This window comes from Electrophorus electricus, chromosome 2 (genome assembly GCF_013358815.1).
Source record: "Electrophorus electricus isolate fEleEle1 chromosome 2, fEleEle1.pri, whole genome shotgun sequence".
In the NCBI taxonomy this organism is placed as follows: domain Eukaryota; kingdom Metazoa; phylum Chordata; class Actinopteri; order Gymnotiformes; family Gymnotidae; genus Electrophorus; species Electrophorus electricus.
The window spans coordinates 13517449-13539948 of record NC_049536.1 but is presented as its reverse complement, the minus strand read 5'-3'; the positions used below and the strand labels follow the sequence as shown (position 1 = coordinate 13539948).

General features: G+C 47.5%; 1 protein-coding gene across 8 annotated transcripts in view; it reads left to right on the top strand.

Moving 5' to 3' along the window:
* anks1b (ankyrin repeat and sterile alpha motif domain containing 1B) overlaps positions 1-22500 on the top strand; it is a 111042-nt gene that overhangs the window by 34513 nt on the left and 54029 nt on the right. For 7 of the 8 annotated variants that reach the window (XM_035523479.1, XM_035523478.1, XM_035523477.1 and 4 more), the window contains 7 exons: positions 851-926; positions 1468-1569; positions 2544-2666; positions 3625-3806; positions 5732-5845; positions 13229-13382; positions 18137-18273. In XM_035523479.1, the coding sequence (XP_035379372.1) occupies positions 851-926; positions 1468-1569; positions 2544-2666; positions 3625-3806; positions 5732-5845; positions 13229-13382; positions 18137-18273 (888 nt within the window). The remainder of the gene's footprint in view (positions 1-850; positions 927-1467; positions 1570-2543; positions 2667-3624; positions 3807-5731; positions 5846-13228; positions 13383-18136; positions 18274-22500) is intronic. The other variant, XM_035523481.1, reaches the window with a different exon arrangement.

The following is a 22500-nucleotide window of genomic DNA, read 5'->3' as shown; positions in this document are numbered from 1 at the left end:
TTCTCCTCACAACTGGGCCGGCGTCCTGCAGAAGCCTCGGAAATGTAAGATGTACGCCTTTCTCGACGCGTGCATCAGTACCGCAGTCCAAACCGGAAGGGCGATAGAAGTCTTAACAGCAAGAGAAGTTCTCAGAGTTTAGTCCCTATGGACCTCTGTAGTACCTGAGAGAGAGAGTGCAGTTGTTGAATACAGATTCTTACATCCACGCACAAACCTCCCAGACGTGCGCGGCGCAGCCCGAGGCATCCGGGGCAGGATTGGCAAGAGAGGTGGGCCGTATGGCGTAGTACGGATCTGTGGGGGGAGGATTTCATGCGTGAGGGAACAGCGCGGCGACAGCGCCTCGGATTTAATGAAGGCCAACGGGACACGTCTGCCTTCCTGACGAAAGCGGAGCAGCGCGCGCGGGTCCCCTGGTGCGTTGTTAAAGCGCTCCTGCTCGCCGGCGCGAGAAGCTCCTCCTACCCCTCTCTTTCTGGGTTTGGCTCCCCCCTCCCTCGCTCCGTTTTTACGCCCCGCAGGGGTTCGCCGGTCCCCTGCTTTCTCTGTAACTGCCGCACGCTGTGGCCCCGCCCCCAGCCCTGTCACTCAGCTCCGTAACTCTGCACATCATGAGACTGTTGTGCGTAATGGCGTGACAAACCCCAGACTGAGAGCAAGCGCAGGATAATTTTAAATGATTCGGCAAATCATCCCAGAGGACAGCTTCATCTCTCTGATCGCAAATACACGCATGTTCTGGGAAAATCAGTTATACTCCAGAGTGTATGTACAGTACACTTATGTTTGTTTCTAATGTTTCGACTCTCTCTCTCTCTCTCTCTCTCTCTCTCTCTCTCTCTCCCAGACAGAGAAGGGCAGTGCGCTCCATGAGGCCTCTCTCTATGGGAAGATGGATGTAGTTCGACTCCTGCTTAACTCAGGTATGTTGTTCCTCTTCCTCTTGCTGGCTGCAAACAAACAAAACTTTGCCACTTTTTTTGCGCGCGTGTCCTCTGGCCTCCGTGTGTGTGTGTGAGGCTCTGGACATGTGACCTTGTAGCTTCCTTCTCACAGCCATCTGTGTAATAGGAAGCAGGAGACTTCAGCACTTCCTGCTCTACAGAATGGGCTTTGCACACTGTTGTCGGCTTATTGTGTGGAAACCTCTTAAATTTCATAGTGTCTTTTTGAACTGAATCAAGCATATCATTTAGAGGCTGTACCAGGTACTACTAATACTGTACACTTCCTCACAGAAAGAACACTGTGCATAAATGCTCTTTAAATGGCCTTTTAATGACTTCTTAAAATTATCTTCTTCTTCTGTGTGTGTGTGTGTGTGTGTGTGTGTGTGTGTGTGTGTGTGTGTGTGTGTGTGTGTAGCGGGTGTCTAGATGAGTGCTGTTGTAATAGAGGACATCCTGGTAGGACATTAGTCTCAGTTGTCTCATGAATTTCTCTCCCTTTCTCCTTCTCTCTCAGGGATCGATGTCAACATTAAAGACTGTCAAGGAAAAACGGCACTAGAGATACTTAAAGAGCACCCAGCCCAGAAATCACAACAAATCACCGCTCTCATACAAGGTAAAACACACACACACACACACGCACACACACACAATTTCATGAACAAGAATCTTTCAGTCGAAAATCTATCCTGTGATTAGCCTGGCGAGCCCTTCCCCCCTTTCCAATCACACACACGTGCCCACGTGGATGAGGGTGTGTGTGGTTTCTGTGTGGACGGATGCCTGCTGATTAATAGTGCCTGTCGGGGGATGCTTCTGTAGCACAGAGAACAATGGCTGATTACCGGAATTCTCGTCACACAACCTCGGAATACTCAGGCACGCCAATGTACTTAGGGATGCTCCGATACGATACGGGGAGTATTGCATCACTGCCACCTCACCCTCCCGTGTCATCTGGAGTTTCTTAAGAGTTGCGCAAGACACTGCTGTTCCAGGAGCCTCTCGGCATGGATCGCTCATCAAACGCGCTGCATTGCGGCTCGGCTACGTCCCAGAGACTCGGCTGCATGCGGTTACCCGCAAAACAAGCAAGCAGCTCTGAAGCTGTAGGGCCAGAGGCTGTTTGGGTCCTCTCTTTGACAGAGTGCGTAGCAAGCTGTAGTTTATAACCGGGCGCGTGTGCAGGCCAAAGTTTAATCCAAGGATTTCTCGTGCTTAAAAGGTCTGACGTGTTTTTTGGGTTTCGCATGAACTCTTTGCTAGGAATTCCATAGTGTGAATTATCAGTAAGCCCAATACCAGGATGACCTCTGACCTCTTTGTGGTTGTCTCGTTCATTTGCAGTGGTGGCACCAAGCGCTGCACTCACTCTTCACATCCTGTTATGTTTGCGAGTGTGTGTGAGTGTACGTTTGTGTGATGGCTCTCTCTCTCTCCCTCTCTCTCTCTCTCTCCCTCTCTCTCTCTCTCTCCCTCTCTCTCCCTCTCTCTCTCTCTCTCCCTCTCTCCCTCTCTCTCTCTCTCTCTCTCCCTCTCTCTCTCTCTCTCTCTCCCTCTCTCTCTCTCTCTCTCTCTCTCTCTCGGTAGAGTTCATGATGGCAGAGAGCGAGAGAAGCCGTGTCACAGAGGAGCCAGCTCGTCAGTGTCCTGTACCTGCACCTCGTAACTCTGTATCCTCCCCTGCTGCCTCCCCTTCCCTCAGACACAAAAGTAAGTGTGTGTGTGTGTGTGTGTTTACACTACTGATCCTCATTGAGGTGGACACAGGACAGGCAAGAGCAGCACAAAGTGGTCAAGCTTGGTACTGCAGCTCATTCGCATTCATTCATGTCACTACAACCAGGAGATGACTTTTTTTTGTTTAAATGACTTTATTTCCAACACAGATTATACAGCACTTTCCGGAACAGAGTAGGGCATGGTTGGTATTTTGAAGAAATCATATATCTCCAAAACTTCTAAGAACATAAAATTAGCCATTTACACAATTGTGACATAATAACAAGCAAGCTAGAGGAAAGTTACACTCGCCTCAGTTGTAAAATACACGGTTCTCAAAAAAATAAATTAAGTCTGGTAAAGACTGCAGAACGTGTTCTCAGCATATATACTGCCGAGCCGGCTGCCCATAACCCGGCCAACAGTGCCCCTTGTGGTGAATGTGCAGTGGTGCAGCATCACGGCTCATTGTGTGGGCGTGACTGGTCAGGAGTGCTGATTCGGTGCGCTTCACTGGCCTTCACCGGGCTCCCTTAATGCTCTCAATTACGGCCAAGGCGAAGGGTTGCGAGTGCGAGAGGTGTCAGCGCACTCCAGTACACAGCTCAGGGGTGTCCAGCCCTTACTCAGCGGGTTTAATGTGAGACGTAGAGAGAGAAAATAGTCAAGAAAGAAGGAGACGAAGGGAGAGAGAAGTGAGTGAGCGGAGAAGTGAGCCAAGGTCTTCGAATACTTTCTCCTCTCTTTTTATGAATGCACACACATGCGCTCGAACACGCACAAACACACACACACACAAACACACACACACACATAAACACACACCCACGAGTGGAAATTTGCTCGTGGAGTCCAGCTTTCATCTCTCAGTTCTTGTCGTTAAGTCGGCGTCCTAACAGTATTCCTAATGGAGTCCACAGCGCTCCACGTGTTCCGTCTCTCTCTCCAGATGACACGGTGACAGGGGAGCTGTCCAAGTTGCTGAGCGAGATAAAGATGTGCCGAGACAGGGACTACTCCTTTGAGGAGCTCTGTCAGACCATCTCGTCGCACTCTCACTCCGTGGAGAGCTTCAGCAGTGGACGCCTGTCCGACGAGGAGCGGTGCGGCACGCTCGCCCGAACCGCCAAGGTGGGCCACACAGGGCAGGGCCCTGATGAGCAGCTCAGTGCTGTGATTACACAACAAGAAACAACAATTCTATTCAAATAGTGAAACAGGGAAAAAAGTAAAACATGCAGCAAATAAGAACACTGACAGAAAAAAATGTGAACATTTGAATGACAAATATGCACATTATTTAAAGTAGTGTGCAAGTAACATAAATAATTGGCCAGTAAAATTGTAAATTGCTAAATTAATTTTGGTTCCCTTTTTATAAACAATGAAAGAAGGAGTCTGACAAATATTCATTCGTGGTGTGTGATGCTCTCTCACAGGGAGATTGTGTGTTCGAACCCTCACGATACGAATCCCGCATGGCTGGGAGCCTGGGAGATTTAAAAACTATTAGTAAAAGGTTATAGTTAGTTGTAAAGTAAACAGGCAGCCAGTGGAATGATGATAAAACTGGTCTAATGTGATCTTGTTTTCTAGTCTGCGTTAGTATTCTTGTAGTTTGTTATTGTCTTGTGAACAATGCGATACGATAGTCGAGGCAAGTAAGCACAAAAGCAGGGATCCATTTTGAGCCAAACGAGAGCTTCGTTGCTAAAATGACAGGAAGCAGTTTCCTGATGTTATTAATGTGCCTGTCCAGAATAACACCAAGAACTCTGACTTCAGCTTTTGTGCATAGACAGATTTCCAAATCTGTCATACACCTTTTTTTCTCTGGGCTTAACTACCGATCGAAAGTATGTCTGTTACATCTCTGTTACGGTTTAAGAACTTGCTGTTCCTCCAGTGAAAAATGCTGGGCGGACAAGTTACTAAGTTATTGACGGTAGTGACATCATCCGATATATCATCTATAGATATGTAGAACATTGTTATGTATCATCATAGCTATGAAAATTGACTTCGATATTTGACCCTGTTGCAAAAGGTACAATGAAAAGTGGGCCAAGTACAGGAGGCTTGTGGAATGCCATACTTATCTGAGGCATGTTCCCCTACGCTAACGGTCCTCCAATTAAATATGTATCAAACCAGTTAAAAACACGCGTCTTTTAAGCTCTGTTCAGTGTTTTATAGAATCAAATGCATCAAATACAAAAACATCGTCAACATTCCCAGAGTGCCTCCGTGGATAGAGTTTGTACGAGTAGGAGTTTGTTTAGGCTGTCTATTTTCAGCCAACAGGTCACATGAGCCTGAAGGTGATAAGTCATGGCTCTCTGCATTGCTGAATATTACCCTGCTTGATAAGCCCATGTCAACACAGGTCTCATTCCATGTGCAGTATCACTATGTGACCAGTAGAGGGCAGGCCCCACCAAACTGGAAGCACAAGTGTTGAGTGTCCTTCGGTATATATGATCATAGGACACTTACTTAGAGTGCAAAATCGGTTCATTTTCATATCAGGAGTCATTCTAGAGGGCATGGGTTTGTGCTGGTGAGCAGCCGTCGAACACCGTGATCCGGTTCCATAGACGTGAAGTCATCTGGTAGCCGGGGCTGATGGGTAGCGGGGTCCTTCATCACTGCGTCTATAGGTCTGTGTCCAATGTGATCGATAACTGGGACACACACATGTTGACACTATACTGAAGGCCAAACCATTGATGTGTCTTCTTCTAAGTTATATACACACCGACGCACATATAAACAGGATCAGTCCTGGATTAACCATATCTGCCATGCCTAGTCAGGAAGGGTTTGGGCAGCAAAGGTTTCTGGTCTAATGTTTCACTAACATGTGTGTGTGTGTGTGTGTGTGTGTGTGTGTGTGTGTGTGTGTGTGTGTGTGTATGGGGCGGGGGTATTAAAGCTGCCACATTCAGCCACTAGTCACAAGCTGAACTGACCTTTCTCACATGACTCCCGGCAGTGTGTGTGTGTGTGTGTGTGTGTGTGTGTGTAACTATGTTATTGCTCTTGTCTACTCGTAGCGGCCGTCACCCCCATTACCCATAGCAATGGAGGAGGAGAAGGTGTGCGGTCCATCAGGGCTGTGGGAGGCGCTCACACCCTGCAACGGCTGCAGAAACCTGGGCTTCACTCAGGTACACACACACACACACACACACACACATATGCATGCACATAGCGCACACACATCCCAACACACACGCACCTTCCTCTCACAACAAAACCAAGGCCCCCACAAGAGCATGGGCTCACAAGCATGGGCTGACGTAAACGCCCGCACTATTAAGGACCCCCCCAATTTTGCTTTCACGTCTCACCTGCCTCAGCCTATCCCGGGGAGGCGCTCCGCCAATCATTAACTCAGAGTCTCCGAGACGCCGAGACAAGGTGAACCCAGCAGCTCAGCACAGCTAGCAGACGCGAGTGGACAGGTATGCAGGGAGCACCACGGGTAACAAGACATTTCACCCACGGGGCAACTTTTGGCACAGGACAGAGAGAGAGAGAGACTTTTTTCTACGCAAAAGGAATCCAAATGCATTCGGACTAGAAGAGCGCTTTGCGGGCCGCGGGCATTACCATTGACAGGTCAGGCTGGAACTGGAGCCAGCCCCACCGTCCCAGAGTGCTTCAGGACTGGAGGCTCTGGTGCTTCCCTAGAACACACACAGTGTTTGTTAGGGCAGGACATGGTGCAGAGGACACGCGCACACACACACACACACACACACACACACACACACACACACACACACACACACACTAACATACATCCACTCATACAGTCACACAGATCCGCTCAGGAGGGTTTTGTGAAAACCGAATCTGTTCTTCATCAGTTTCCACGTTTGAATAAGTTGCAGTAGTGGAAATTGGCAGTGCTGTTTACTATTTCCTTTAGCGGTCGGGGGTCATACAGTGCATTCTGAAAGTTTAGGGGGATTTCCATGTGCTTGGACAGGGACTGAAGATGACACACACACACACATACACACACACACACACACACACACACACACACACACAGCAGAGAGTCACCAGAGAGTAGCACAAAGATGACCTGGGCATGAGTAGGGCTCTGTGACCACATGCTAGTTTCTTCGGCGCATATGTAGACACAAACCGAAATGGCTGAACCTTTTAAATGTGTTAGCGGACGTGTTGATCTCCTTGCAGTGAACTTTTTAGTATGGTGGTGGTACCATATGCTTGCGTTTCACTCTGCTTTCCTGGAACCATTGCTTTGTCTGAGTTGCTATGGGAACCTGATGGAGGTAAACAGCAAACTCCTGGCCCTATCTGGAAATGTCTCTTGGAAGACGTAGACTGTTCTTTAATTTCTGGTCCCATTTAGTGTATTCTTGACTAATTCATATGCAGGGAATGATGACGTATATGATAGAGACGGATAATGAGGGTCATGTACAGTGACAGTAGCATTGAGTTATCTGATAATATCTGATAATTATGCATAGATTTTTGGCTGTCAAAGAGAGTGTGTGTGTGTGTTTGTTTGTTTGTTTGAGTGTGTGTGTGTGTGAGAGAGAGAGAGAGAGAGAGAGAGAGAGAGAGAGAGAGAGAGAGAGAAGAGTTTATTTGCCACTGCCAGTTCTTCTAATGTCAGTTATATATCCGTGTGTGTGTGTTTGAGTATGGATATGTGTTTGAATATTTATGCTCTTTAAGACGACGTCACGTGTGAGAGACGACCTCTGTCCCACGTGCATTATGGGAAAATACGGAGGAGGGATCCCCCTCCATCAGACAGCAAGGCTAATGATGCCGTCGGTAACGTATTCAATTCACGTGCTTATCCATGTGAGGGACCCTCTGCTGCCATGGCAACAGAGGCCTGCGGTGGCATGGATGGCTGTGTGAGGGGGCGCAGGGAGCAGCGAGGAGGTAATTCTGGAAGGAGTTCCTGCTGTTGTAACACTTCTGCACCCTCAACACACCTTCACTTCTTCACTTCTGCAGGAAGAGGGAGCCACGTGCATGCAAACACACGCACACACACACACACACACGCACAAACATACGCACGCACACACACACACACACACACACACACACGCACACACACGCACAAACATACGCACGCACACGCGCGCACACGCACAAATATACGCACGCACACACGCGCACAAACTCTAAGACACAAGCAAAGACTCAGAAGGGTTCTCATGGTTGCTAGGAGACAGAGGATTCATAAAGTGCAAGGCGTGGGATATCCGCCTACTTCTCATTGACAAATCTCCATGCGAATGTGTGTATCACACACAGCCCTGCATAACAGCAGAGACAGAGGGAGGGGCCAGGCTGGGGGAGGGGCCTCTAAAGGGCCATCTCTCCCATTCAGTCTTTTTTGGGCATATGTATGATTCGTGGTTCATGGTTGGGGAATATCTGCATTCTTTAGTGTTTCATTTCATTTGCAAATGCTGCTCTATGGGTGTAGGTGCATGGAACCATTCCTACAAATATTATCATGGTGATAATAATGTGGAGATTCCATCACTTACAATTTCATGTATGTGGGCTCACTCTGTGTTAGGTTTTAGGTTTCTGCAGGGTTTTACCCCCCAGGGCCTTACGTTTTACCCCTCAGGTGCTTATGTTTTACCCCCTGGGGGTTTAGATTTACCCCCCCAGGGGTTTATGTTTTGGCTGTCTTATGCCCCCTTTCTGTTTCAGTAACTTCAGTAAAACAGATTTTATTTTGATTTAATTGCACTCTAATTCTAATGATTTCAAGCCCATTTTCAGCATAATTGTACATAAGAACACAAAGCTTTTCATGGACGAGGGTATAATTAAGAAATTCATCTTAAATCTGTATAATTAATTATACATGAAACTAAACACTACTGTGGGCTAAATGATTAATGGATTGTGAAAGGCTGCTTTTAAGGTGTTTGGTTCATTTGTAGTTAGCCTTGTGCATTGCAGTGCTTGATATAAACAGCGTAATTCTTCAAAAGCAGCCATGAATCACTGAATTTTACTGGTGCACATGGTAAATTTCTGTGATTCAGTGTTCTCATGTGTTCCAAATGTTCACTAAATGTTTTGATCAATCCCAGATGTCCATGCGGGCTAACAAACCCTAAGGGTGTGCTAGGACTTACTGAACACTGTTTATGACACTAGCAAAGCTGTGAAAATGAATCACTTTTAGTGGATTTGGTCATGGCTGTATGAGTATGTTTCCAGCAGTCACCTGAAAGACCAAAAAGGGCAGCAGTCGTGGGTCACATGGATCCTGAGAATTCCTCTGGAGATACATCTATGTGGAGATATAGCTCTGTGGAGATACATCTATGTGGAGATATAGCTCTGTGGAGATCCAGTCTGTGGAAATTCATCTCTGTGGTCAGATCCTGTGGAGATACGTCTCTGTGGAGATATGTCTCTGTGGAGATACGTCTCTGTGGTCAGTTCCTGTGGAGATACATCTCTGTGGAGATACGTGTCTGTAGAGGTCTCTGTGGTCAGTTCCTGTGGAGATACGTCTCTGTGGTCAGCTCCTGTGGAGATAGGCCTCTGTGGAGATTCATATCTGTGGTCAGCTCCTGTAGAGAAACGTCTCTGAAGCGCTCCATCTCTATGGAGATACATCCCTGTGGTCAGCTCCTGTGGAGGTGCTCTTTCTGTAATCAGTATCCATCTGATCTGTGCCTCCAGCCTGTGTCTCAAAGCGTGAACTTGATGTTCTTCACTTACTGAGAAGGGTGACATGTCACAGACTGGAACGTCTCACGGAGACAAACCTGAACACTGGTAGGAAAGCGGCCGGAGGCACAGAATATGACATCTGTTTTGTGTCGCTGTAGCTGATTTATTTTAACCTGGGATTAAAAGAGGGAGTCACCTAGTCTATGCTGATTAAGATCCTGGGAGGTTCCTGTTTTATCTGGAATTAGGATTAAGCCTCTACATAATAATACATTCTTGTGTTAATATTGATAATCTTTCCATTTGTTGCAGCTGTAGGGTTGTTGTAATTCATGGCTCGTGGCTAATGTTGTTCATGATTGATGTAATTCATCACGCCCCTTAGTTCCTCAGTGTGTCACAGTGGCCGCACAGGCCTGTTGTTCACTATATCTGTGTCCGTGTGTGTGTGTCTGTGTGTGTGTGTGTGTGCGCGCGTGCGTCCATCCGTGTGCGAGAACGTGTGTGTTCATGTGCGATGGTTAATTGCCTCGGTGAAATGAGTGTTCAGGAAATCCTTCAGTCTGGCTGAGACAGCAGGAAAGTTGGCACAGCCGTGATGGCTCACCCACCTCCCAGTGGGTGGGTACATATGACTTAGTTATTAGGTGGATTATTCAAAAGCCGACATGAAAGTTCCAGGAATGAGAACGATGGCGTGTGTGCTAAGGGGAACATGGTGTCTGTTAGTTTTGGCCTCGCGCTGGATGAGCTGTGGATATCTGTAGAACGCCTTATTTTTCCTGGACTGTACGGAGCGTTCTCCTTGGCTGCGTGGTTTGTTCCATAGGCCGGTAACGGCTGAAGTCAGCTCCAAGCTGCTGGTCTTTAGTCGGATGCTGTCAGCCATCCAGCCTTCTATGAGCTTCTTCTGGCACGGCTGCTAGCTTGGCCTTCCATGTGTTACACATGCTCCAGAATCATTCACTAAAAAGGTGTGTGTGTGTGTGTGTGTGTGTGTGTGTGTGTGTGTGTGTGTGTGTGTGTGTGTGTGTGTGTGTGTGTGTGTGTGTGTGTGTGTATGGGTGGCTGCTGGAAAGTGTTAGTTGTGCCTTTCTTCTCTTCTTTAGCCAATATGACCATCAGACTGCTATTTTTGGAAAGTTCTCCACTTAAACGCCTATGACCCCTGTTTAGTGCTGAGCTTTCGGCGGGTAAACACGGCCTGGCCACTCCTCTGTTTGTTTTGTGCACCAGTGTAGCTGTTGCTTTCTCTGCAATGCACAGGTTTGCAGCGTGGGAGTGTGCAGCGTGGGAGTGTGCAGCGTGGGAGTGTGCAGCGTGGGAGTGTGCAGTGCACTCCATTAGATCCCTGTGGTCTAGAGGCCCCTTTTTTCAAGCGTGCTGACCCAAACCTACTCTAACACATAAACCAATCCCAAATGATTAAAGATGAATTATCAAAAGATCTCTTTATCTCTTTCTTTAGCTCTTTAAGCCTATCTTTCCTTCTTCTGTCTGTCTGTCTGTCTGCCGTCCTTCTGTCTCGTGATGGGTGTGTTTTCATGGGCTCAGAGGGGCTTCTGTTCTTTGGTACCTTCAGCCAAAATCAGACATGCAGCCACTGGTGAGGGAATCACAGGAAATAACAGAGCCTATTCAGAGCAGATATAGTATCTATTCATACCGCATCAGAAACAGCTTGAGAGAGGGAGAGAGAGAGAGAGAGAGAGAGAGAGAGAGAGAAGGAAGCGCTTGTCAGAATGAACAGGGAAAACAGGAAGCAGGGAAACAGAAAGAGGAGAAAGCAGAGGGAGTGAGAAGAAAGTGAAGAAGAGAAGTTGGGAAACCGAGGGAGGAAGGGTAAGGCGACGGCAAAGGTTGTTGGGCCCTGGTCACGTGGCCGCAGGAACATGGCGGCAGGTTTCCTCTCAGGGTTCAAGCCCCACCGCCGCCCCACGCTCCCTAATTACTGAGGAGGACGGCCTGTGTTTGTTTGTTGGCTTCCTTTCCAAGAGACACAAAGTTCCTCTTTGGCCCTATCTCTGCCGTCAGATGAGGGGGAGGGAGAAGCTTTTGAGTGAACAAAGCAAGGACGTGTAGTAGGAAGCCTGCAGAGCTGAACTCCCGGCTCAGTGTTCAAACTGGAGGAGCTGGTCACAGGTACAGGCTGGACTATTTATTCATCCCTACTAGACTGCTCTCTCTCTCTCTCTCTCTCCCTCTCTCACTCTCTCTCTGGTGTGTCTTTGCCTGTTTGTATTCTTCTTTAAATCAATTTTAAAAAGTGAGAGAACTCACTTTTCCCCTATTTTTTCTAACATTTGTTTGGATGTTTCACTTTTTTAAATACTTTTTTTCAATGTTCTATTCCCTTTCTCTCTCTCTCTCTCTCTCTCTCCCTCTCCCTTTTTTCTCTGTATGCATGCATGCAGTGTGTTGGTGCACAGGAGATGTGCACGCTGAATCAGGAAACCCCTGTTGCACAGCCCCTCTGTTCACTTCCTGTGCTGGGAGCTGCAGAACAGGGGCTACAGCAGCCATTCCGGCTCCTGCCCTGACTAAGTGTGGATTCTCCGTCTCTGAGCTGTTTTCCCTCTTTCCTCTTTTGCACTGTTCTGTTGATGTCCTGAGCCCATTTCCCAGAAGGTTCTCAATTTGTTCTCAGTTCTCAGTTTGACTCAGAATTCTAAAAAGAGCGCGAGCGCGAGCAACAGAGAGAAAGCATGCGAGCGATTAGCGAGCAGATATATAGGACACGATAAATACTTGACGAGGTTTCGCGCTGGCTCCGCTTTCCCGGAAGGCTGCTTAGCTCAAAAGAGTCTCGAGAGGTAGAGGGGGAAGCATCATTCGGAGCGCTTTCACTAACAGCTCCCGTGCTTTTTGAATGGGCCTTGCCGCCTGCCGCGCTCGGCTTCACGCAGTGAGCCTCCCTTGAGCTGGAACAGAAGAGCGGAGCGTGCGAAGGGGGCAAGCCTCTGTTCCCTGACTATGTCGAGGCGCTCGGCGAAGCGTGTGGCCTTTTAGACAAGGGGCAGGGACAACATTTGCAGTAAGAGATGGACAGCAGGGCTTATAACGGGGACTTGAAGTTCATGTTACGAAAATTGCCCAGCGGCCTTTGACAGTGGGGCTGAGAGAGGATTTAGCGTCTTAAACAGGTGTGTGAAGCCAAGGAGCAAAAACTGCAATGCAGCATCATCTGCTGGGACTGGAAACAGTTTGCACCTGAGACCAGAAAGGGTGTGTGTGTGGAAACGGCTGGAAAACCTTTTTTTTTTTTTTTTCAACAGAAGACCTTGGAAATTAAAGCACATTTTCAGTTTATCTCAGAAATACCCCAACTGACAAAAAAAAGTTCAGTGTCAGAGTGTTATGGTCCGAAATCTTGGTTTATTAGTGTAAATAAGAACATTGTTTTTTGATGAAAGGAGAAATTAAGTTGGCTGTGACAGTTGGTTGTGACCTCTGGCATTTAACCCTTGACCTTTATGACTGTGAAGGTGGCTCATTCTGTGAATCAGATTTGCTTCTAACTCCAAACCTTTGGCTAATTCACAGAACCTTTCACAAACTCCATTTTCAGTTTGTGGTATTCTATAAGTTTGTAGTGACTGGATTTAACAGAAATGACTGGAATATTAGGCGACCGATTAATTACGGAGAGCTACATAAAACAGGGTCAAGTTTGTCTTTCTTCTTTAGTAAAGTCATTTTTAGAGCAAAAACCTTGAAATGAAGCTGAATTGAAATGTAATTTTTCTATCATGGTAAAAACTGTGGTAAAATAATAGTGGCTCCTCTTTGTAGCTGTGAATGGAGTGACAGGTGGCGGGGTTCGTGCTCTATTCTGTGCGCAGGACTCTAGGCACTGTGGGGGGAACGCCCAGTCTCCATCACTGGATGTCTTCTCACCACAAGACGAGGACAATCCGTACGAGTTAGTGGCCACGGCTGTCACACGCAAGCCCTGCTCACTGGACATCCATCTTCTCAATGCCTGCCAACGCAACGGTCAGTCTACCTCACACCGTGCACACACATGCACTCAGATGTTTTTGCACGTGCAGTTATCAAAAGTCGTTTAGTCCTTGGCTGTCTCTGCTCCACACCTCCACCTGTCCATGGCCTCTGAGGCATAGCCTGGTTGTCATGGCAAACACCCCCATCCAACCCCCCCCCCCCGCCCCGCCAAACACCGCAGACATCAATGCTGCGCTCGCATCTGTGCCGCTGCTGTTACGGTGCTGGGAGTTACGGTTGTCGTGGAAACAGCCCAGTGAGGCACCTGCAGGTTGCCATGGAAACGTGCTGCGCAGAGCTGGGCTGCCCGGGTCCGTGTATCACACCTGCTGTGATGAGAGTGTTTGTCCTGTTAGACCCCCCAAAACTCCCTGTATGCAGAGCACTGTTCTGTGCCATGAGACAGCATGAACAACACATCTGCACTTGTGTGTGTGTGTGTCTGTGTGTGTGTGTGTGTGTGTGTGTGTGTGTGTGTGTGTGTGTGTGTGTGTGTGTGTGTGTGTGTGTGTGTGTGTGTTAATACAGGATTATAGCAGACTCTATTTTCGGCCACTATTTTCCTCCCAGACAATAAAATCATAGCTTGCAGGGCCTATTCTAGACCTGCCTGTCTGTGTGTGCGTATGTCTTCTTATCACTCTCCTGTCATAAGAGTCTAGTGTGTGTGTGTGTTACAACAGGATTATAGCATACTCTATTTTAGGCCTCTATTTGCTTCCAAAACCCTAAAATCATAGCTTGTGGTGCCTATTCTAGACTCCCATGTCTCTCTCTCTCTCTCTCTCTCTCTCTTTCTCTCTCTCTCTCTCTCTCTCTCTCTCTCTCTCTCTGTGTGCATATGTGCGTGTGTGTGTGTGCGTGCGTGTGTGTCCGTGCGTGTGTGTGCGTGCGTGTGCGTGCGTGTGCGTGCGTGTGTGAGTGTGTGTGTGTGTGAGTGTGTGTGAGTGTGTGTGAGTGTGCGTGCGTGTGGTGTGCATGTGCGTGCGCGTGTGTGTGTGTGTGCGTGGTGTGTGTGTGAGTGTGTGTGTGTGTGTGTGTGTGTGTGTGTGTGTGTGTGTGTGTGTATGTGTTTTATCTTATGCCTCAAACCCCCACAGTCCCATAGAAAATATTTCACTTGAATTTAAATGTACATTTACATTTACAGCATTTAGCAGATGAGCTTGTCCACAGTGACTTAATTTACCACACTAGCTCTGAAACACATCACATTCCAAATACAGAAATATATTTTCAAAATATTAAACAGATTATTAATGGGCTGTGACTCCAGAAAGTCTATGTGCATAATCCCATGGGTTAGCCTGTTAGGTAAGCGTGTGGATATAATTAGTCTTAATCTGAGATCAAAGGATTACAGTGAAATTTCACTGGGAAATGTTAACAAACACAGTGTAGTCTACATGGGTTTTCATGTCGTGACAAGTCCTAGTCTAGATAGCTGAATTTATGGAATCACCTAAATTCCATAAGCCTGCCCCTTTGCAGTAGGCGGGGCTTCGGCTATTACAGGCTGCTGCCCCTGTCAATCAGCGCCGCTCTCACAAGCGGTAGGGCACTGGAACCCCACCTGCATCGAGGCGCTCAAAGCTGCCTCCGAAGGCGCTGCTCAGCACGGCCTCTGGGTGTGCTTAGGTTAGCTGCTACGGGGATGGCTGTCTGTTGGGTTCAGGTCGATTTTGTGCATTAGCTCCGAAGTGCGGTGTCCTCAGGGACGGGGGTGGCAGACGGCCAACGGCAATCGCGAACTCGGGGGGGGTTGGGGGGCAGGAAGCTGGGAAACTAGCGTGCGGTGAGTGGGGCGTTGGGAGGGGTGGGGGTGTTGTTGTCTAAGCTGCAGTTTTCGTTTTGTGAGGCCCATCCTGATGGAGTAGCTGGTCCTGTGTGGTGCCGTTGACGCATTAACGTGTGGGCTGTGTTGTGTGTGTGTGTGTGTGTGTGTGTGTGTGTGTGTGTGTGTGTCAGTACACTCCTGGGGAAAAAAAGCAGGCCAAGCCCTAAATGAAATGTAATGATCCTAACAGCAAATCAACACAATACTGGGAACTAAACACATCACTCCTGACACACTCCTGCCACAGTTTGCTCATGACTGCAGTAAATTGTTGGGGGGTGGATACAGGGACATTCAATTCTATATTCTTCTTGTACCATTAAAACCATTAAAAACTTAATGTTCTACAATTTTGGGTGTATATAGTATAACTGGGAGACCGTCGACTCACCAAACTGTTACATTCTCAAACCTTCAGTCCTTGGTGCCTGCACAGTGTGGTTAGTTGATGAAATTTGTTTAATTCTGGGGCTGATTTCACATAACCAGGGAATGACTTATAGAATTTGGGGTCTGGGCCATGCAGTATATTCAGAAAATGGCAACAGGACAACACATCGATGTCCAGAAAACAGCTTGAAGTGCATTAAATACCTTTGATGGTCAGCACCCCCCGATGGCACCAGTGTGAGCTAGCGGTCTGACCTCTGCCCGGTGATCCGCCGCACCATCACACTCGGGCTGGGCTATGCGTTCGAGAGAAGTGCCGCACTGTGAGTGAACACACGGATGCTGACACATCCAGATGGGGACTCACACAGATACACACTTAAACACACACACACAGGCGCACACACATGCGCCTTCGCCTCGGACCCCCTCAGTGAAGACAAATGATTTAATCTGTAGAAATGAGCAGCTTCGCCACCTGCTTGCGGGAAAAAATGCCTCCAGCGGACACAGAACGAGAGAGGAGACTCCCAGCACCCCACAAAGCTGCCATTTTGTTTCATTTATTAACACAGTGCAGTTTAGAGCCTCATGAATATTCCAGCTTCATTTGCATAGGAAAGCAGGGGAGCTCCTCAGTATTCATGATGCAGTTACATGGTGGTCTGTAAGACCACGAAAAGGCGGAAAGGAGTACTTGTGCATTTTTGCGTGCATCCATGCGCGTGTATGTGTGTGTGTGTGTGTGTGTATATACATGTGCACTGCAGTAAGATTTATTCTCTGCATGTCAGTACCAGGTGAAATGGTTCAGTGCCATTTTGCCCCTCATACAGTATGAACTGAATGTAGATGTGTGAGATGTAGTGTGTGAGTGTGTGAGAGGCAAAGCCTGCCCCTTATCTCACAGTAACAGCTACGCTTTGTAGTGAAATTGGCAAATGCTTCTTGTGAACAGACCCATAAACAAAAAGGCTACTGTTCTCTCTGTGGTTTTTGTTTTGTGTGTGAGTGTGTATGTGTGTGTGGGTTTGGGTGTTTGTGTGTGTTTGCATGTGTCGGTGTGGGTGTGTGCGTACATGTGGGTGGACATGTGCATATTTTACGTACATCACGCTAAACATGACGGCTAAAGCAGGAGCCAAAAAATTCTCTCCTTGGCATTGCACACTCCTCTGTGTGTAAGACTCTGTATGTCCTACAGTCGATGTGGGTGATCAGACGACCCTGCACGGTGTCAGCCAATCCGAGCGAGTCCCGAGACTGCCGTCGACGTCCTCGCCTCCTGTGACTCTCTCCTCCTCGTAGGCGCACCTCCCAAGATCTTCCTCCTTATCCCGGACACTCAGAGGGCGGCAGCACCGCTTCTTCCGGCCTTGGGGCACGCCGGGCGTTGGGAAGGCGTTACGATGTACGATCGCTCATAGGTTTAGTGTCGGGAATACACGTCGGTCACGCCTCCCGCTTTATATTCAGTGTAGTGGCTAATACTGCACAACATTTAGCACTGTATTGGGGGGAGACAGGTAGACAGCCTCTAACATGCCTTCAGATCTGCCACAACTCCGTTTATTTCACTCTGAAGTGTCTGTGATCTATTCACAGTATAATAACATGCTTCATGACTTATGCATAGCAGGGCATACTAGAGTTTGGCTTGGCTGAATCGGCTATACGCATCTCGGCGGGTTTCTCTCTCGGACAGTGGAGCGCTCCGATCCAGCACTCTCGCTCTTCATCTCATTTCATCATCCTCCTCTTTTGTTTCCCACCTTCCTTTGCACTCCGTAAGTAATCACACTCTGGGGAAATCATAGCAGGAATGAAAACTCTTCCAAGGGTGTGTGTGTGTGTGTTTATCTGTGTCTGAGTTTTGACCACAGGATCAAACACATCTGATACTCACGCTGCTGTAAACTGAATGCTGAAACATCCATACGAACACATTTGCTTTTTAATGAACACATTTATAGTTTGAATGGAACCAAAAGTATGTGTTAAGAATTTCTGAAGCAAACCTAGACATCTGGAAACAAAGGATCTTTACTTCTCAGGACCACTTTCCTGGTCACACACACAGTATGGAATGGTTTGTTTTGTCCATTTCTGGCATTTAGCTGACACTTTCATCTAAAGCAACTTACAATTATGATTGAGTACAGCTTGAGCAATTGAGGGTTAAGGGCCTTGTTCAGGGGCTCAGCAACAGAACCCTGGCAGTATCAGGGCTTGAACCAGCAACCTTCTGATTACAAATCAAGTACCTTAACCACTGAGCTACCACTGCATTGGTTTTTGTCTATTTTTTCCTGCAGTTTCAGGCTGACGTAGGCAGAGCTGCATCAAGCTGCTACTCCCGGCCGCAAACGCACACCACTGACCCGACCAGCGGGGCCGTCAGTTCACGCCCAGCTTCCAGATTTCACAGTTTTTGATAATCCCCCTGTCTCTTCTTTCTCTTCCTCTCTTTCCCTCTCTCTCTCTCTCTCTCTCTCTCTCTCTCTCTCACACACACAAGGCCACTCTCCGAATGTGCCAGTCAGCGATGCGGAGCAGCGTAACCATGGTGATGACTACACAGGTCTGACTCCAGACTGTTCTCCTCCTTCCCCTGATACGGCGCTAAAGAACATTGAGAGAGTCATTCGCCCCCAGGTATGTAGACACACACACACACACACACACTCATACACCTGTGCATCTATTATTTGTTTTATTCCGTTCTCAAGATTAATGTGGCTCTTTGAGATGGGACAGTGTCAGAATGTAATGTTCTGAGCATCTGTAAAAATGAGCACACACACACACACACACCAAAACCATTCTCACAGGTGTCGTCGAACTTAATAATGAAATAAACTCCAAACAAGTTATGAATGAACATGTTTATTTCTGCACAGAGACTAGCAAGCAGAGAGGCTATAAACACACGTAGCTCTCCTCTGTTACATTCCTGTATTTCTCTCCTTATATAACAAGCTCATAAGTGTGAGACGTGATGTTCGGGATTAATGCAGAACCCCTTTCCCAATGGAAAATCAATTATTGATCATATAGGATCCCACGCTCCCTGAGAGCGATTCTATAGGCCAAGATGTACTGACCAAGAGCTGTTCATGCATCGACCATGTGCTTCCAAAGACCCCTGGTGTGAGTCGAACCCCATATGGTGGGAATGACCACAGGCTTCCCTCTTACAAAGTTAAAGAATAACATACAACCAAACACAGAGGTCACAACCATAAAAACAGTACTAATCACAAAATAATCAAAGCAATGAACACAAAACCTGCTCCACAGGCCTCTTCACTCCCCGCAGAAGCTGCTACGGTAATTACATTTGTAATGCAAACTCCCCTCCTGTTCACTAGTAAGATTTTGTACCTTTTTATTAAAAGGTTTTCCTGTTTCCTCATTCAGTGAGCTCACGCGAGACTCTCAGTCTTGGCTAAGCGAGATGAACGTCTGCCGGCCGGGCGGAGCCACATAACCTGGCTCGGCTAAAGACGTTAATCCGACAACCTAGAGGCCGAGCTTTGGCAGTTTGGAAACAGACAGTGAGGAGCATTCCAGCTTCACAGAACTCCAGCTTCTTAAGGCTTGAACGTGTTATGTCTTGGGTCACTGAGAGAAGTACCAGCACAAACAGCAGACCACTGCAGAGAAAAAGCAATAAGTCTGTTTTAATGGACCTGTGCTTCATTACTGGTGCCCTAGACTTTTAGTAGCCAACATTCATGGTGAGAGAAGCTGTAGATGAAGTGAATCATGAGCACAGCTAAAACCATTATTACTGTGATGATGATGATGATGATTATTATTTACGTCTGAGTTTCAAAAAGTACAGTGAGCTTGTTCTCTGGCTTTACGACTTGATTAAACTAGATAGGGACAGTAAATCTGCTGTGCTTTATTTGTTCTCTCTGCACCCCAACACACACACACACACACACACACACACACACACACACACACAGTGTAAGGACTGCTATGTCCTCGATCATTTTCTGGAGTCAGTTTTCTAATATCTGTTGTCATATTCCTCAGGTGGTATTGGATGAAAATCTGCTCTGAGTATGAAATCAATACATATGTGTCATTAGCAGCCTAAAGCGAGCGAAACACCACCACATACGTGCTAAGGAATGTGGCCAAACGCGGCTCATTGTTAGAACAACCTGCCTGAAACCCATAATGAAGGTTTTACAGCTGTAGATTACTGAGCCCAAACTTTGTCTGTAATAAGATAAATGACATGAAACCTGGCAAAGTAGTTAAGATGATGATTACGATGGTGACAATGATGATGATGATGATGATGATGATGATGATGACGATGATGATGTGAATGAATGTGACGGTGATGATGATGATGGTGTTGATGATGTTGATAGTGTGTGTGTGTGTGTGTGTTTGTCTAACTGTCCGTCTGTCATTGGGCCATGCTGTGAAACAGGAGAAGCTGACTGAAAATCAAACAGACCAGACTCCCACTCCATCTTTGGCTGAATTTCAGTTGACTGTAATTGGGCAGACTTTAAGCACAAATTTTGCTTTAAAACGTTCAAGTGTGCTCACGCACTGCCCGTGTAATAAAATGTTGCCACTCACATTTAAGAATTTCACAATAAATGAAGATAGAGTGTGGGAAGAGGCCCGGGGCCAGGACACAGACAGCTCTGATGACTCCCTCTAGATGTGTGAAACTGGAATGTAGCATCATTACATAATCTAGTCGACACCATCTGTGTGTTTCTTTGAATGCCTTCGTGTGAGGTAGAAGAGGAACTGTTGGCTCAGGTCCCTTCTGGTTCAGAGATGCTGATTGCTCGGCCAATTAAGCCCTCCTTAATCAGGGGCTCTCGTTAACTTCTCATTCGCTATTTGCCGTGGTTACGCGTCCACTCCAGGGCTGTATACGCCAACACAGCCACGCAAACACACACGGAATGACCGCCTCGCACCCAGGAGTGGCCAGGCTGATGCAAGCAAGAGCGAATCTTTCTTCTGAGTGACGGAAAGAAAAAGATGAAGGGACCATGAGAAAAGAGTGGTGTATGCTAATGGCGTAATGACTCGGCACTAATGCGTAAGAAAATGAATACTGTCTGTGGGTGAGGACAGAGGAGGTGGGTTACAGCGGGTCAGAGGAGGTGCAGGTCTGGATCTCATAGGTGAACAGGGCTTCTGTTTACTTTCAGAGGAACGTGAAAACCATACCCAGAGAAAGCCGCAAGCATTCACGCGAGTTCTCACAACTACAGCGAGATGTTTTGTGTGCACCGTGCATGGTGGTGCAAGACAGGTAGAGAGCTGGCCCCGCTCTCCAGAGGAAGATGAGTTCAAGGGTGTCGCTTACCGATACAGGCGGCAACAACCTTTATCACTGTGTTGTCAGCTGGGCGTGAATCAATCAATTGGCCTGGAACAGTTCCAAGCTCTCGCTGGAATAACCCAGGAGGAAGACCTGGGGGCCAGCGATGATAGCTCAGACTAGGAAAGGAGAGATGCCAACACACAGATGCACACACAGACACACGCACATACACATGCAATCGTTCCAAGCATGCCAGAATAACCCAGAAGGAAAACCTTAGGGTCATTGATGACATCTGTGTGTGTGTGTGTGTGTGTGTGTGTGTGTGTGTGTGTGTGTGTGTGTGTGTGTGTGTGTGTGTGTGTGTTTGACTGAGAGATGCCACACACACACACACACACGCGCGCGCACACACACACACACACACACCCACACACACAGACACACACAGACCCACACACACACACCCACACACCCACACACACACATACACATACACACACATACACACATACACATACACACACACACACACACACACACACACACACACAGAGTTTTTGGACCCCCTCTTTTTCTATAGACGCCTTTGTCTCTCTTGTTGGCTCACCCCTTATAGAACATTCTTTCTTTCTTTCAGACTCGTTCTGTTTTTCTCTTCGCCTCGCCGCTTTATCTCGTCATCTGTTCTAGGATGATTAAAGCCCTCCTCACGCGCTGTGCGGTGTTGCCTCGCCAGGTGATGGCCACCTGACTCATCGTCCAACACGAAAGAGCAGCCTTGTCTTCCTGCTCGCTGAGTTCACGCCGGTGTCCGCTCCCAGTGGATGCGGCCGTTCTCCGACACAGGAACAGCTATATATGGGAATATTGCTGTTATCGCGGCTGCACGCAGTGTTCTAGCAGCTTTGCCAGTTTCCATGGAGATTACTGTTGTACTGAATCAAGTAAAGTGTGTGTGTGTGTGTGTGTGTGTGTGTGTGTGTGGTGGGATGGTGAATGTCAACAGAAATATAACTCTAGGTGTTGAGGTGCTTCTGGATTACAAAACAGTTCTTGTTGTGGCTCTGTGCTCCAATCGTTGTATTTCAGCTTAAACAATAACCGCGAGGACAGAGCGGTGGATGTCAGCTTCAGTTCAGGGGCAAACACACACACACACACACACACACACAGAGCTGTGTTGGGTGAACCCTGCAGGGATCCTAGCCTTTTTTATGCATAGTCATCCGTTTCAGAGGGTGAAACATTGCTGGCCATGTTAATATACCCTTGGCCATGTGTAATAAACTCCCCACTTTAGTGTAATGTGTCTTCTTTGCAGCAGAGGAGTGTGGAGGGGAACAGTACAGACAAACTCCTCCCTGTCCTGCCTGGTGTTGTGCTGTGGTGTTGTCTTCATGGCAGGCTCTGACAGAAGGACGCCGATGTCCACGGTGTCGTTCTTGATCTGTTTTTCCCACACCACCAAACATATTATCGAAGAATCATTTTCTGTGGTCTGCCAGGTTGTTTGTTTCGGCCGCTTTTGAACAATTAGCCAGCTCCGACGCAACTAATGTTTC